The sequence below is a fragment of the Mus musculus genome, chromosome 4 (assembly GCF_000001635.26).
Source record: "Mus musculus strain C57BL/6J chromosome 4, GRCm38.p6 C57BL/6J".
Classification (NCBI taxonomy): Eukaryota; Metazoa; Chordata; class Mammalia; order Rodentia; family Muridae; genus Mus; species Mus musculus.
The window spans coordinates 57,708,593-57,726,559 of record NC_000070.6 but is presented as its reverse complement, the minus strand read 5'-3'; the positions used below and the strand labels follow the sequence as shown (position 1 = coordinate 57,726,559).

At 44.1% G+C, this 17,967-nt stretch overlaps 1 protein-coding gene across 5 annotated transcripts in view; it reads right to left on the bottom strand.

Moving 5' to 3' along the window:
- Pakap (paralemmin A kinase anchor protein) overlaps nt 1-17,967 on the bottom strand; it is a 462,510-nt gene that overhangs the window by 170,425 nt on the left and 274,118 nt on the right. The window contains exon 7 of one of the 5 annotated variants that reach the window (NM_001384149.1): nt 9,006-17,109. The exons of 3 other annotated variants lie outside the window; for them this stretch is intronic. In NM_001384149.1, coding sequence (NP_001371078.1) covers nt 16,373-17,109 — 737 coding nt within the window. In that variant the 3' untranslated portion in view covers nt 9,006-16,372. Of the gene's footprint in view, nt 1-9,005; nt 17,110-17,967 lie in introns of those variants that run through there. One more of the 5 variants, NM_172868.3, reaches the window with a different exon arrangement.

Genomic DNA, 17,967 nt, shown 5'->3' with positions numbered 1-17,967 from the left:
CCCTAGCCCTGGCCATGTCCAGTCTGTTTCTCTCTCTCTCTGTCTCTCTTTCTGTCTCTGTCTCTGTCTCTGTCTCTCTCTCTGCTCTGGCATTTTCCTCCGGATATTTTCTTCCTATCTTATTCACAATAAAACTTTACCCCAAGAGTGGAGTAACCACTCAGCAGTTTCTTTCCTGCACCCCTTCATATACAACACGCATCCGTGCATATCTGTCTATGCACAATTATGCTGTGTTTGTGCATGCTCACGGTGTCGAGGGTGTGCAGGGAAGAACTGTCAGGCCAGAGGTCCTTGCATTTGACAGCACTGTGGTGGCTTTCTGTCACTGTCTTCTCTGAGCTTACACGTCCCTGCTGATGCCATGCTCCACAGAACTGAAACCACAGCATGAGCTAAGACACACCATGAAAAGCAGAGGACTGTGTCATGCCACTGAAAGAGGTCCTGAGATAGACAATTGATGGCTAGCTGGCTTGCGCTATACCTGACAAGTCAGCCTTTCTGGTTCCCAGCAGACTACTGGGAATAAAGAAGCCAAGGAAAGGGCTTCTTGGTCAGCCCTGAGAATCACATGAGACTCCCGAGGGCTCCCTCCCTAATTTCTTTGTGCTGATTGTGGGGTTGGGAGCCAGTTATGACTGGTAGATGCTGGAGTAGGTGAAAGGTGGATATCTTTACACCCCATGAAAGGTGCAATCAGACCTCTCAACTAGCCAGAAGAGTGGGGACTTTTGTCTTGGGGAATTCCTGCCTCCCTCCTTGCTGCTGCTGTGGTTTGGAGTCCCCAGGGAAAGCCCCTGAGAGTTGTGGTTGCTTCAGGTTAGGCTGTAACCAGGAAAAGAGAGAGCTGCACCCAAGGAGACAATGCAGCACACGATGGCCACTATCAATTTTCATTTTCTCTTCAACTCCTGGTTTTAGTTTCTCTTTACTGCAAGTTGAGAGGTTTTCCCTGGCTATTAGGCCTCCCATAGCTGCTGATCCTGCAAGGGACTGAGGCTGCAGGACAGGACAGGCCCTGACTGCTCTGGTGTCTTCCAAACAAGTCCAAAGCCAAGGCTTTGTGGATTCTGGGGGCTGAGTCTACTTATCATCATCCTGTTCCCTGGGAGAAGTGCCCAACAGGTGAGTTCTGGGGAGGTATGCAGAGTCCCAGATTTCTTCATCAGACTCCAGATTCTCAGACCTAAAACCTTTATTACCCATCAGTCTCTCATCCATCCATCCATCCACCCACCCACACAACAAATATTTATTGGGTCCATTTTGTGTACCAAGCACTGTGCTGGGCACAGAGCTTCCTGAAGAGAAAGAGGTCCCCCCAAGACCGCCACCCTCCCCCCCGTAGTTGAAAAGTCCATCTCATCTAGTAGGGACCATCAGATATTCATACAGCCTATTGAAGCAAAGATCCACTTGGCTTCTGTGACATCTCAAGCCACATACTTAAATATAAGTCTAGTAGAGGAGTCCACAGCTTTTTGTCCCTGTTACAGCTTTCTCAAGCTCCTTTTAAGGGGCTCAAAGAGTCTTCTACTTTTTTTTTTTACACTTCTTTCTTCAGTAAAGCATCCAGATGCTTTACCCTTGCCCCTGGGTAGCCCTGAGGACGGCGTCATAGCATGAAGAAGAGACAGAAAGATTCGGTGAGAGGCTAGATAAGGCTTCAAGCTTGGCTTTCTCCCTGGAAAGCTTCTCCTGGAACCCAGCTGTTGAGCCACAAATAGCCCCCTTGCCACAGGAGGATGCTGTGGGTGGAGTAGGTAGGTAAGTGTCGTAACTGACAGCCCCATCTGAGGTTCCACGGGACAGCCAGACCTGAGAGTAGTGAAACCTTTACAGTGTTATACACTCAGCTGAGAATATATCTTGGGAGAAATCCCGAGCATTAGCTGTATAGAGACTGTGAGTGATGTCAGAACAGCCATGCTGGCAAGCAGGAGCAGTCCTCAGCACCCACAGGGCATTCCCAGGACCCCTGAGGGTACCGAATTCACTGAGGCTCAAATCCCTCCTATACATAGCATGGAGTTTGCATATAACCTCCACACATCCTCCTGTATACTTTATACAGTGCAATCACTATGACATGCTACGTGCATCACTTTCATGCTATGCGTATAGTGGTTAGTCTTTAGGGAGTGATGAGCAAAAGTCATTGGTCCATACTCAGAACAGATGCATTTCCTCCCAGGTATTTTCAGTCCAACTTGGGTGATTGTATCCACAGCTGAGGAGCTCACAAGCACAGAGAGCAGATTGCAACTGTGTGTGCTTTAAGTCACCATGTGTGGGCAATTTGCACTATAGCCCAGGATAACAGATAACAGCACTAGGTCCCAGTGCCTTTGCTGCTTGAGCATGGGCCAATGGCCAAGCAGTCTTAGGCCTCCTGGAAGGCTGTGAGAGCTACAGACTTTCAACCTACCTGGGGCCAGCCCACCCAGATCCTGCGTTTGAACAAGAATCCCAAAGACTTCCCGTGGTGATCCAAGTTTGGGAATATATACTGCCCCCCAACTAGGTATCTTATTTTCTCTCTCTCTCTCTCTCTCTCTCTCTCTCTCTCTCTCTCTCTCTCTCTCTCTCAATTCAGGGCTGGAGAAACAGCCCAGATGTTAAGAAAACTGCATTCTCTTCCATTCTCAGCCCCACAAGGCAGCTCAACTTCTGTTCAGGAGAACTGACTCCCTCTTCTGGCCTGCGAAGGCATGTACACGGTGCACAGATGCACTTGCAGTCAAGGTATATATATCTATACACACACACACACACACACACACATACACACACACACATACATACATACATACATACATACATATGTGTATGGATATGTATGGATATGTATATATACACACATACATATACACATATATAATAAATAAACACATAAATAAAATTTAAAAAATAAAAATAATACAAACACACAAAATAAGGTAATGCAAATCAGCATACCAGCCTTGCTCCCCACCCCCAGATTTAACAGATTGAAAACAGCAAGCATAGCTTCTGGGTTGAACATTGTCTTAATTTCTCTTCCTGTTGCTATGACAAAATTCTCCCACAAAAGCAATTTAAGGGAGAGAGATCTGCTCCACTATGGAGGGGAAGCCAGTGCGGTCAGAGCTAGAAGATCTGGTCCTACGACATCCACAGCCAAGCAGTGGGGGCAATACACGATCATGTTCTGGTGGCTGCCTCCATTTATACCACCAAGAATCCTCTGCTCAGGGAATGGTCTTGCCCATAGTCAACATCATTCCTGCCACATCAGTTATTGTCATCCCCCACATACATGACCCGAGAGGCCCATTTCTCAGGCAACTCTAGATTCAGTCAGGCTTGGCAATTGATATTAACATTCACAGACACTATGCTAAGTTCTTTTCAAATAAAACTCATTTAACCTCCCTGGCAGCCTAAAGAGAGAAGCTATCATACCATATATTAAGAACGAGCAAACTGAGGACGGACAGCTGCATTCCCCACACAAATTCTTGCAAGTTCACAAGCAACAGTGGCGGTATCTCTGTGAGGGACCCATCTCCAGGCTAAGGCTGTCCTGCATCCAGTCTGGACAATATTCCACCGTGTGGACATAGCATGCTTTGTTATGCTATCTGTTGATGAATAAGAGAGGGTTGTTTTGTTTTTTTTTTTTTGTCATCTTTTGACTATTTGGAAGAATACTGCAATGAACAATATACAAGTAATCTACTCAAATTCCTCCTTATAATCATATTGTTATTGTTATTGCTGTGGTTGTTGTTGCATTGTTTTTGTTGTTTTGAGAGACATCTCCTGTAGTCCAGCCAGCATTCAACAAATGCCTGCCCCCTGGACATGTGGGTCTCACCTGGTTAGATTTAATTTTTCAAGAGAAGATAAAAATATGGGAATGGATGGTTGCAAAGGAAAACCAAACCGAACCAAGACCCTCTGTAGGTCTACTCAGTATGTCCCAGGTCTGCCCTTGAACTTGCAGGTTGTCACTCATTCCCAGAGGAATGATCTGATCATCCATAGCCTGGCCTCCAGCCACTTCCTCAGTCCCTTCAGAGTCCTTGGGTCCACCCCCAGCAGACTACTGAAGATAGTCCAAGCTCAGGCTGCAGTCCCTCCTCCCGTCTGGAAGGTTGTCCCATGAATGCGCCACCACACTTTACATAAAATACTCTTCACAGAAGTCAGGCAATGCAGGTACTGTTTCCATATTACAGATGAGAAACAGGCTTGCTGAGCTGAAATCAATCACCCGAGGGCGCCCGACCGGCTAATGCTCTGCTTTGGACTTCATTCCCAAAGCCTAAGCCCACACCTTCCCTTTACTGGGAGAGCAGAAAGGACTGAACCTGGAATATTTCTGCCTAGCCCACACATTTCTAGGTGCTGTTTCCAGTACCAGATACCAGGCATACCAGGCAGACTTACCTTAATAAGCTTAATAAATTAATATCACAATACATAATATAATATATAGTCAATAATTCAGGCTGCCCCACACACCAATTAAACCAGGAATGTTGGGATAGGGCCCTCATTATTATTGATTTTTAAAAAAAGTTTATACTTTCTGCTACGTCAAAAGCAAGAAGAAAAAAAATCCCAAAACAGATTTCTAGGGCATGGTGCTTCCTGGGAGAATTCTCCAACTCTTTAAAGTGATCACCCTCTAGATGATGGTCCTGAGAGCTGAGGGCCACTGTAGTGGATTTGGAGGCAGGGCCTTTAAGATGTGATTGGTTAGGAGGTGAAGGTGGATCAAGTCTTTTCTCAAAGAAGTGCGTTCTTGCTCCCCAGGGACTGTATTTGTTGGGGAGCGAGTGGGCTGTTATCCAGGAAGAGGATGGCCATCTCATTTGTCTCTCTGGGTGTACCTGCTTGTCCTTTTGACTCCTGTCATATTATGACAGCATTAGTTCTGGCAGCCATGGAATTTCCAGCTTCCGGACTGTAAACTAAATACGTTTCTGTTCTTTGCAAAGTATCCAGTCTTGAGTATTTTGTTATAGCCACAGAAAGTAAACTAAGATAGGAGAGGCTGGGTCTCAGGTGGAAAATGGACTCATTTGTTAGAGATAGTAAAGGACAGAGGGGAAGGGAGGGGAGGGGAGGGGAGGAGAGGGGAGGGGAGGAGAGGGGAGGGGAGGGGAGGGGAGGGGAGGGGAAGAGAGGGGAGGGGAGGGGGGAGAGGTCAGAGACAACCAAGTAAGAAGTGCTGCCTTTTCCACTCAGCTTCCCCTTTTCTTGTGATCAGCCAGGTGGCAGTTCACACTCTCTTCATGAGTTCTCTGAGCTTGCCCCAGGGAGAAGACACCCAGAAGAAGGTGAACATTTTTTACTTTGGAACCATGGACCCCAGAGAGGCCCCACAGGCATGCTTTCTGCCCCATCCCCACTTCCTCTACTCTCTGAAAGCTTACATCTGGCCATCCGTTTGATTTAAGTAACACAGCAGGAGTCAATCAACTTGGATTCTGTGGGTAAAAAAAGTGCTTATGCCCGAGATGGCTCTGTGGCTGAACAGATGTTACTGTTATTTGCTTCAGCAGTCCAGATCTTGCTGGAGCATCTGAGCGCGCTGCTGACGAGCTCAACTTATTTGTTAAGAAAGAACCAGCATGACTGACAGGCGCCTGGCTCAGCAGGCAGAACATGAAATCACTCTAAGCTGTGCTACGACCTCAGCTGTCTCTGCTCTTCCTGCCGCTTTGAGCAAGTTATTTGGTATTTCTCACTCTGATCTTTGAAATGAGGAATTTGGCCTTTACTTTTTAAAAGTCTAAGCAGGCAAGAAGTGTCCCATTAGGTTTTAGGCAGGTGGCTGGCATTATGGAACACTGACACACATGCCAAGGGGACAGTGGACGTCTTGACTCTCTTTTGTCTGATGATGGTAGAGACAGAGCAATAATTATGACCATATTTTCTACTGTATTTCCCTCCTTTTTCTTTTTAACACAACATCTGCTCTCAGGTGACTTCATTTACTACAGTCATCTGGAAATTACCAATGTTCGTTTAAATTTATTTTGAGTTCCTTTTATGGCATGTGAACTATTTAAGATAGTGTACTAAAATTAACCCTTGAGTAAGTTTATATGGACTGAACTATAAAACAATACCACACATGCGCTGGCATGTGCACAAGGTAAAAATAATTGACATGATACACCAAAGTGCCAAATTTTGGGGGGAGGTTGGGGGACACTAAGTAGAGGTGTATCTGCTCTTGGAGATGGACATTAGCATTTCAGGGAAAGCAAAATATCTAGTTCCCTTGTGTGACATTAGCTCTTTACATATAGACAGTTCATATTGACTGCAGAATGGTCCTCACCCTGAGGACATCCTCTACCTGACTGACCAAAGGACCCTGCTCTGAAAAGAATAGTTCAGCTGCTGAAGAAATGTTTCCGCAGGTAAAGGTGCCTGCTGCCAAGCCTAAGGACCCAAGTTCAATCCCCAAGACCCAAGTGGGAGAAGGAGAGAACTGACTGTGTACCCATCCCCGCCCCAAATAAATAAATAAATGAACATAATAAAACATCCACAAAGTGTACACATCTGTGCCCCGTGTTTTCAGTACCCCATGAGGCGGTCATGAAAAGGAAAATTGGAAATACTATCATCACTTTTACATTTGAGTAGCCTTTGGTTAAAACTGAAACAAACCCTGGACTGGGTCATGTTTTGATGGCAAGCCAATCAACGCTTCACCAATTCTCCAGGCTGCCAGTCTTTGATGCTGATTCTTACTGTCAGTAAGACAAAGACATGAGCATTAAGAAATATCACTGCCTTGCAAGAAACACAATAAAGGAGTACAAAGTAAAAGCAGGGGAGCAGTTACATTTAAACTCCAATGCAGGTGAACTTTGCAACCCGACTTCTAAGGAGTAGGTAAGACTAACTTGATGTTATCCTGTTTCTCTTTAGGTAAGGAAGTGTTGCAGAGACACCTCCCAGCCTACAGAGGGCACTGTTATTACTGACCATTTCCTTGAGTGTTCAAAGGTCCAACTAACTGGTGCCATTTTGTCTTGTCTTGAAAGAATGGCCCTGTTTTCCCAATCTTTTTGCATCCAATTTCATAACAATCCTTACACCAGTTCTATGGCAGAGAGCCTTCTGTTGTAAGAAGTAGAGGACTGGATGTGGCATTTGTCACCTAGAATTCCCAATCAGTGCTATGTGGGGAGGGTACTTATAATACCTTAACAGCAGTGATGTCAGCCCCACAGGGCTCACTCTCCCAAGGGGAATGCCTCGTTAACCTCTGAAGGTCCCCTGCTACAGTTACACTTCACCTGGATTGCCCTTGATAGTGGGAACCCCCCCCCCCCCCACACACACACACAGAATAGAAAGGCTGAGTTGTGCTATTTGGAATTGCTATGGTCAACATTACTTATCGACAAAAATGACAATTTCAGGCAATTCACACATTACAAAAGCAGTCCTAGACTTGAGGAAGAGCTAAGTAGCTTCCTCTTGGGGCTAATCCTGAAACAGTTTATATTCTTTATGTTAGGGAGGAGCAGGGCCTCTGCTGGGGGATGGGACAGACACTTGTCACAAGCAAATTAATATCTATCATTAGCTCCTGCCTTGCCCGTGCTCTACATGAGTCTAAGTCCCCTCTTTGCAATCGTGGGTGGGGGTTAGCTCTCAGCTTTTCATACAGCTTTCTATTTTTTGGAATGATCTAGAGTCATGGCTCATGAATTATAATGCATGGTCATGGTTGTGGTCTAAGCCAACATGTTCTATGTTATAATATTCTTATTATCGAGGAAATAATGTACAAAAGCCTTGCTACCTACAGTATGGCCTGGATCAGACAAAACACGAGTCTCTAAACACTTGGGCTAAATATGTAGATACATAGGAACCAGGCATTGCTGCACCGCTAGCACATTTGACAGGGACAAGATGCCTTTGTATTTCCTCCACTTCGTATTGCCTGAAATTCTTATCAGTTCCCATCTGGCAATTGGAAAATCTATAAGACACCATATATATTTTCATCTTCCATTACCTTCCAAGCATAAAGACATCTCCCCAAATCTACCTTGAGACCCAAACAAATACACACTCCAACTAATTTAATATCTACTCTGTCCTCCAAGAACATGATTCTCTGTGACACATCCACAGGTGGTATCATATTATTCTTTATTAATTCTTTCATGCCAGAAATAATTTTTTATTGAATACCTATTATGTAACACAGGTCCTGTCCTAGGCCACAAGATGACAAACTACAAGTCAACAGGCCAGACTGGGCCTAAATGTGCTTTGTCAGTCATCTTATTAAAATCCAGCCACCCTCTTGTTTGTAAGTTGTGGAGAGCTGAGATGAGTAATTATGACAAGACTATTTGGTTCACATAACCAAAAAGTATTTTCTATCCAGTGACATATAGAGCGAGCAAGTTCACCTGTCCCGTCCTGGGTAAGGTCAATACAGCGGTGAACAAGAGAGACAACAACCTCTGTAGTGAGCTACTGAATGAAAACTGTTAATATAAGGGGAGCCCAGAGTTTACTCATCACTGCCTGAGCCGCTGCTGAGACTTGCAAGAAAAAGAGAAAATAAAACCCACAAGACAGGTGTGGAAAGAGATCTGCAAAAAGAAAGCCAGAGAGAAGAATGCTGAGAGATTTAATCGGTTAGTATGGAAACCCACTAGGACAGGCAGGGACCAACGGACACCCAATCCTGTGAGCCACATAATCCATGGATCAGGATCACCTGGAACACTCTTTAGATTGATGATTGATGGTCTCACCTGGGATTCTGTGTTCCATAGCGGGGACTGAGCTGTTCTATCGTTCATAGGCGCACCCAGCTGATTTCTGGACCGATGCATAGTGTGGGGGAGATTGGAGTCCTGTTAGGTTCAGGGAGTAGCTAGGGGGCACCTCCAACATGGTCAGGAGTTCACTTAGAGCGAGTGAGAAGCGGAAGGAATCAGGGCACAGACACATAGCAGTAGGTGCAGTGAGAAGGCAGTTTATTGTCTATTAACACTGGTACAGAGGAAAAGAGAAGCTACGCGCACAGCATCAGATGTCGCTGGCTGGCAGGGATTTTTTTTTTCTTTTTCTTTTTCTTTTTTTTTGAAATTGGTTTTTGTTTTGTTTTCATCTGAAGGAAACAGAACAGTCAAAGTACACTTCAGGTTACAAAGTACAGCAGCTAGCCCCAGTAAGTCTAATTCAGAGTAAGCACAACAGGCTCCCAGCCCCCCCCCCCCCCCTGACCAACCACGAATGGGTGTATATACAGAGGTGCCGCTCACCCCGAGTGAGCTGTAAAGCTGAAAATCCTACCAACAGCCTACATTCAACTGAAAAGCTGCATCAGACACAACATTTTCTGGAACCCTTGTTAAGATTTTTTTTTTTTTTTTTTTTTTTTGTCTCTCCTAAGACAGGAGTTTGAAAGGAAGAAAGAATATTCCAGAACCCTGCAAAAGACAAAACATTTCTTCCTGCTTGTCCCAATAGCATATCATGGAATTCAGTGGAGCTACACGCAGAACGGCTCAGATCAGACAGTGCCTGGTGACTTCTGACCTCTTTATATAGAGACCTGTCACTGCAAGCCCAGTGATGTTGTCCTGCCCACCCAATTGGGAAGCCAGGAGGTTTCCTTGGTAACAAGAGTAACTGGCTCTCCCTCAGCACCTTCAAGCAATTGCATAGTTCTTGTCGTTTTTTTATTTTTTATTTTATTTTTTGCAGCTGTCTCCTTGGCAGCGAGGTTCACACACAGGCTTGAGTTGGGTTTTTTGGAAGAGTGGGGGGTGGGGGGGGAGGTGGATTCCGGTGATGAAGATTTTAAAATTATTTATTTGGGAACTAGGGGGGGGGGGTTATTTTTATTGAAATAGAAAAAAAAGTATTTATGACTTTGCCTTGCTGGGAAAGGGTGTGGTCTCTTGGGGAAGGATGCTGTCTGGGAAGGGAGCTAAACAGCAATGGTGTGAAGACTTGGAGGTTTGAAACATTCAGGCAACTGGATACAGGGATGGGCAGGGATAGGGAGTCATAGATTTGGCATAAAATTGGGTAAAAGACTCAAGAACTACAAATTCACAGTCCCACTTATGGTTAAAGATAACATTCTTTCCGTTTCTACCAACCTCTGAATTCACAACGCAACCTCAGCAAGGATAGAAGACCAATGAGGTGAGTGTGACATTGTCTGTATTTCTGTATAGACTATAGATCAGGCATGTCCAACCTGCAGCTAATATACTGAATGCATTCCAGATAGTGAATGCCCACAATGTTTTATATGACATCATGTTACAATGTCAGAAGGTTGGACACTCCTGACAGTGTAGATGTTTATATACTTTGAATTCATCATTTCATATATTTTATAGCATATATGTAGATGTATCATAAACCCAGCAATTACTTCTTGAGTGTGTGAAAGAGTTGGACTCTGATCAACTAGGTTTCTCTTGCATGGAAAAATGCCATGTCCTTCCCAAAGACAGTTACAGATTATTGAAGGAATGGTCCAAAGGACCATCAAACTAATACAATCTAATGGGCCAAGCACAGAAAGCTTAATATTACAGCATGCATCTGTTGGAAACTTTGGATTTGACACAGAGGCAGTATAAGGCTGAGTCACAATATCTGGGTTAGTGCTATAGAAATCACCAGAAAGAAACCATAAGGGAATGAAGAAATAACTCAGTCAATCGAGGGTGTTTTCAAACTCAAGCTCCATAATGCATATAGATCTCACTATAAAAATATTATTCTCTAAAAAAATACATAAATGTAAAATATTCCATTTCTATAGTGACTCCTTACCCCCACCTATACCATGAGACTCATTTTAGACTACAGTAAATACAGGCTTTCAGGGGTGGCCCCATAGAAGTCTATATTTCTTGCCTTTTCAAGCTAGTCCAATTGTGCTTACAACTGTGCTCCTGGACCCAGGTAGGGGGCCTAAAAAGTTTGCTCGCAGCAGGCAGCACAGTGAGGAAGTCACTGTAAGAAGTCACGCACTCCCTGCATCCTGCGCCTGGAATGTCAGAGTGATTCTGCAGGCTCAGATGGGCACCAGAAACACATTCAGTTAGTAGAAGGGCAGCATTAAGGCCCAGGCTCTGCCTACATTAACCCCTCTGCACACCTGCAAGTTCTGCCTGAAGCTCCTGGGATGGAATTCACAGCTCTGGGTTGGAGTGAGGAAGAGAATGTTGTGTTAACACAGCTTTCGATTACAACTTTCTATTTCTGTTTGTTTGTTTGTTTGTTTGTTTGTTTAATACAAGACAGAAAAGGAAAACAGAAGCATTCAGTGCTAAGGCAAACGATCCAATGGCACATCAGAACCCTTTCTCTGCCATTCACTGTGCTGACATCACAAGGCAGATAGAGTCTGTAAACATAGACGCTATACAGTACATCAACCACATAAGAAGAGGAAAAGAAAACCACCCTGTATGTCTTTTCTTTCTGGGATTCTGTTCTTTCAAGTCAGAAGGAGTTGCGAGGAGCCAAGGGAAAATTTCATGGTTGGTGAGAGGTGCTTTTATTTTTATTAAAACAAACAAACAATCAACCCCCAAAATGCAGTTACTTGGAAAAAAAAAGTCCCAGGTGACCTGCTGGAGGCAGTAGGGGAAGAAATGACCATTCACACCTCAGCCTGTAGAAACTTAGAAATAGTCACAATGTGTAAAAAAGTCATATGAGAACATCAGGAAACATTGTGTCCCCCTGCCTGGTAAGAGAAGACAGTGAAAGTTACTGTTATCATCACGGTCATCACCATTGTTATTGTTACAAAAGTTAAGGCTGTCCAGATTTGTGATGGACAAAGTCTGTGGTCCCTCTGTTACCTATTTTCACATTGATAGCTCGGCCTTTTTGTGGCAGTTCTGGCTTTCTGGGGTTAGACTGGAGTAGGGAAGGGATACAGAGGCCTCGAGTTAGGTAAAAATGTTCGGAAGAGCTGCTCGGAGGATCACTGGTGAAATTTTCTTTAAAAAAATTTCAGGATGTAGTCTTTTTACCTCTCTACATGTAAACACTCAGCATTTGGAATTTTAGTGAAGTGGACTTAAGAAGTTTGCTGAAGCCATAAAGAATTTATTACTCTTCTAATGAAGGATTTTGGATTTTTCCCTAGAAGATGCAGGCAGGTTTTCCTGGCAAGTCCTAAAAAGGCTAGCTTGTGAAGGTGAACTGCCAGCAAGACCTACGACCCCATTTTTCTCATTAGTTTGAGATGTTTTACATGTGTTTTACTAACCCAGTAGAACAAAGACCGCTTTCCAGGTCTGTCTTAATCAATACACCTTGATTAAGAGATCAGGGAGCTTTCAAACAATTGCGTATTCATAAAGGTTTGAAACCTATCTCTTTAAGATGCTGAGAATTTACAGAATCAGTTATAAATGTGGATATTAAAAAATACAGTATGAAACTGTTCACCCTGAAAGGGTTTGAACTGTAAGCTGATGCTGCAGGCGGGAGGGTGTGTCTGCCAGGAAGGGCAAGCTTCCAGTGCCTCCCAGCCACGAGAGAGGTAACCCCCTGTGTAAGTTTTAAGTAAGAACAACATAACCAAAAATGTCCTCAGTGCCTGTTCTGTCTACCTTCATCTGTGTTTCCAGTGGAACAAGGCAAGTGTCTCAGTATTTTCCCTCTATCTCTTTACTCTAGCCTCTGTTTTTCTGATACCCATTGGTTCTGACGTTAAGTGGCCTATAGTTTTCAAGAGTGTTCTGTGGGTCCTGGAAAGAAAATTCTGGCAGTGAAGGAGTTGGGCTCCAGAGTTCTGTCCCCGAGATGATACTGTATCCCCGGGGAGCGCTCTATATGCAGTTGCCTTGTTATAAGATCTCAATACAGAAGGGAGATTTTCCGCCCTCTCCTCAACACTGTCAGTGTTAACTGGAATCACCACGCAGCCAGTCATCTTAGAAGCAATTTGGTTTTTGTTGTTACATAAGGAAAAGGATATAATTATGGGCAAAAGGTTAAAAATGAATCCCCTAAGTTTAGTTAAAAGAAAAAAAATGTCAAGAATATTCAAGATCTTTTAAATATGTAGGGCTAGACCTGGCCATTGTAACTGTCAAAAAAGAAAAATCTAATTAAATACCATTGAAATAAAAATATTAATTTTCTTCAATTTCTTCTCTTTTATTTAAAAGGGAACTTTATATATATATATATCTCACATATGTGTGTGTACATTTTTTTCTGAGGCAGAGTCTCACTATGTAGCCCTGATTAACCTGGACTCACTATATAGACCAGACTGGCGTCAGACTAACTGGGATTTGCCTACGTCTGCCTCCCTAATGTTGGGATGAAAAGTATGCTCCACCATGGTTGATGGAAATGGATTATATTTTTAAAAACAGACCAATTAACATTAGCTCAAAACAAGCCTGTGCTTTTGCGACTTCATCATAGATTCTTTACTCTGCTTATGTCTGGTTAGGACCACACAGCCACATGCCTTGCTTCTAGAAGGGGTGGTACCAGAAATGAGAGAGAGAAAGAGACTGAGACAGAGAGAGAGAGACAGAAACACACACAGAAAAAGAGAGAGAGAGGGAAGGAGGGAAAGAGGGAGAGGGAGAGGGAAAGGAAGGGGAAGGGGAAGGGAGGGGGGAGGGGGAGGGGAGGGGAGGGGAGGGAGGGAGGGAGGGAGGGAGGGAGGGAGGGAGAGAGGGAAAGAGGGAGAGAAGCATGGGAAGGCAGAGTCACAGTTAGGTCCCTGCTTACATCTCCATCACCAAGGCCATGCATGACTTGATGCTCTAGGTAGGCTGATCTAGCTCATTCCATAAAAAGGATTGGCTGAACTTGGGTCTCCCACAGAGACTGGAATAGTATGCGAACATTGGCCATATTCAAACATACTTTCATTTACTGTATCCATAAATAATTTTCACAAGGGCAATATGTCCTAACTTCAATTAAATGATATTCTTTAATAACAAAAGCACTCAGAGTTTGCTAGTTACTTGCTCATAATAATGACCAATAGATTAGGGGAGGGCAGTTATCCTTTGCCCAGGGGCTCTGAGCTCTGCGGTCCACTCCCTCACTGTGCTTTTGAAACCTCACACTGAGCAGTCCAAATCCCCAAGAGAGTAGAAGAGACAGGCTAAGTAAACTTTTAGATTGTATATTTCCCAAATGACTTCTTAAGATGATAGATTGTCTAAAACCATGAGAACCAGTTTCTCCTTCTGTGGAAATGGGTTTATCCACATGGCCTTTTGTTCAAGGCTTGTGTGCTATTTAACCACTGGCGGAAAATGAAGTTTAGGGCAGTGAGGGCTGTTGGCACAGGAGCCTAGTTCCCAGATAACAGAGCCTCTGCGATCTACCGCAGATACTTTTGCGAAGCCCAGACCTAGCAATAATTCCCAGTTACCTCACGGGGAAACCGTGGAGGGAACAATCTGGGAAACTTTTGTTTACTCCCTTGCTATTCTTTTCTTTAATTTTTCTTGTTTACTTATTAAAGATTAAAAATGACTCATGTTGTGCTCAGTGAAAAGGAAACTACCCGAGAAAAGAAGAACAGAAATAAAAATGTCATTTCCCTCTAATTATAATAAATATAACTTCAAGCCAAGAAATGAACAAAGTATCAGATTGATCCTCAAACGAGTTAAACAGGGCAGATTTAGTTGGTTCTGAGCTGCGATCCTCCGGATTTCTTACTATTACTATTTTTTTTCTGAGCTACTTCCAAAATATGTGAAGACGTGACATCGCAGGTCACAGCGTGTGGTTCTTCCATGGGAACAAACATGATTCTGTTGCTGATTTGTATGAAACTATGGTGTCTGGTTAAATGAAGTTATCTCATTAGAATCAGCACCAGCCCCACTTCCCTTTCTCCTGTATTAGTTTTTTTTTTCTAAATCCCTTCCTTTTGCTTTCAGAAAACACATGGCTATCCAGTTTAGGGCAGAGCAAACTATGGATTTCAAGGGTTGTTTATCAAGTTTAAGTTTAAAAAAAAAATCCTCAATATTCTATAATTCCTAGACACGAAGAAACGGTGCTTTAAGAAGCCCAGGAACGAGCCACTTAGACTATGCGGTAGAATTCAAAATCTTCATCTTTCAACATTTTTCACAATTTTCATTGAAACGTTTTGTTTTGTTTTGTTTTGTTTTTTGAGTAAAGAGACTTATGTATTGATGTTATGTGAAACATTCTCTTACCCATGAGGATATTAAATTAAAAAAAAAAGCACAGATGTAGGACTAATCAACTGGGCACAGGCGATGGACAGTTAATGCATACAGCACCATCCTTGATACAGTGGGGGTATTATGACAGCCCCCCTATGTCAGAAAGACTGTTTTATGGAATATGGTCACTGCAGAGAGACTTCTCAAAATGATCCCCTCTTTGAAAATAGATGAGTTCTATCAGAAAACATACATGAAAAAGAAAACAGTATGAAACTTTACACTTTGGGGGAGCATGGAAACAAGGCTTATGGACTGGCGAGCACGGGGCGCAGAGAGCAATGGTGGCCTGAGGTCCTTAGAAAATCCTGTATGAAGGGTTCATTGCGTAAGCCATAGAAAGAGAGAGCTGCCGACCACCAGGTGGTGAGTCAGTCCCTACACTCCTGCTGGGACAGGCGCTGGGTTCTTTGCTCTCATCAACTTCATTGTGGTTTTAACAGAAGGAAAGCACAATACTGTAATCTGAAAGCTTAGGTAAGGCAGCAAAGGAAAAGCGTCATCCTAGAACGGCCAGATTAAGGTAGGTCCACTTTTGGCTACGCTAGCAACCGGCTAACAGCCCATAGCATTTTGCTACACAAGATATAAAAACAGATCCACACAACAAAGGAGGCAGGTGAGAAGCCAGGGGCATGGCAGTGTGTGTGTGTGTGTGTGTGTGTGTGTGTGTGTGTGTGTGTGTGTGTTTGTGTGTGTGTCTAGGTTAGAGGAACACACGCCGAAATGAAAACCCCCGGTGCCCATGGGTTGGAGTCCAGTCAAGTCAATTAAGGCTACAAGATAACCAGCTGCTATGAAGAGTCCACTCCAATCAAGTAGTACCGTACTGATTCAACTCTTGAAGACACAAAGAAAGGTTTAGAGGAAAAAGTAAGTTCTTGGGGGAAAAAAAATGAAGCACACACATGCACGTTGTTTCCCAAGTGAGGAGAAGGAAAGATGTGAGCGAGAGATCAAAGCAAATCCAACTGCGAGGCAAGGCAGGTGTTTGCTTCCGGTTCACAGTATCGCAGTTAGTGGTACAGTGAAGTCTATTTAAGAGGTGGAGAGTAGAGAGGCTGCCCGGAAGAAAAGGGAGGAGAAAGAAGTAGTCACATGACAACACAGCATTGACAGCGCTTTTTCTTTTGGGTACCTGGGGCCGGGTCTGTGGCCAGGCTCTCTTCCTTGCCTTCTGGGGACGAGGGTTCTGTGGTGTCTGACAAGGGCCTGCCCGACACCAGCTCAGCTGCGTTCCCGTCGATTGTGGACACATCCGTCACTGTCTTCTCTCTTAGCGACTTTTCATCGTCTTCATCAATCAGGACTAATTCCGCCTTGATGGTTTCGTCATAGCCTAGCACCTTTTTAGTCTCCTCTTCATCCTCGATGTTTTGGTAGCCCATAAAAATCATGGTGACTGGTTGATCCAGGTTTGCCCCTGGCTCTTCTGTGATGGGGGGCTGGGCCTGCTGCCCGGGGTTTCCTGAAGACTGATCTTTCCTGGACTTTTGCACCATTTCTAACTTGGCCTCTTTGCAGAGCATGTGTTCCTTGGGATGGCCCAGGCTCCCATCTGCAACAACAGTCCTTTCTGACATGTGTCTTCTGAAGCTCGACTGTCCCGCCTTCTGAATTAACTCTTCCACATCCTTTGCGCTTAATTTGTGGACTCCGTTTTCTACCACGGTGCCTCCCGAGTGCACCTCATACACTACTTTGGTACCGTCATCATAGACTTTGACTCCTCTCTGATGGACCCCCTCTGGGCCAATGGTGGATGCAGAGAGAATCTTGGTCTCTCCTGTTTGTTTGTCTTTCTCCACATTAATTTCCATGGCGTATATAGCTTGAATGAAAACAAGAGAAAGGAAGTGCATGTTACAACAAAAAAAGCCAGTGAATGGTTAATTGCCAAACAGACAAAAAAAGAGAGAGTGGTTTGTGCCCTTTCTATTGTAACCACCAAGCATCCTAAGTGTTAGCATGAGGTGTGCGGTGTGGACAGAGGCGGTTGTGTGTGTTCTTAACACAGCAGCTTAATGCACTGGGAAGACAAATGCACAGTCATCGTATCTCAGTGGATTCAAGCTTAAAAAGAGAGACCGGCTAAAAGAAGAGACTTATGTAACAGGACAGAGAGATGGGAAGACCAGCAATGTGCAAATGACCTTGACTGAGATCTGCTTCAGGTTATAGACAATTTCTGTACCTAAGTTCCAGAACCTTACATCTGTCTACCCAACTCTCACCAAACGGTTATCTAGTTTCTCCCGTACATTTCCTCCGGGCGTTAATGGAGAAGATGCTGAGTGTTCTGCGGGTGGGATACAGCTGTCCTCCTCTATGCTACAATTGGCTCTACTGCAAAGACTACGAAAGTGTTGGTACTCTGTGCTCTGAGAGTATGCTAGTCAATTATTGAAGGTTCTTTTTAAAAAAAGCCAGTGACAGAACAGGTTGTCTCACCGCCTGTAGCATAAGAACTGGGGACAATGCTCCCCCAAAGCCTCTGTCCTCTCTATCCGCTCAGTGTTGAGGCTCATGATCTGTTTCTTTATATTTCCCCTTCTGTTGTCTTTTTTCCTGTTCCACTCCATATTGTGCCTGCCGATCACCACCATGAGACTCTCCTTTCTTTTCCCTAGGCTGGTGACGTGCACCCAAGGGACCAGACTCTCCAACCATCTCAAGTCCTGATGCCAAT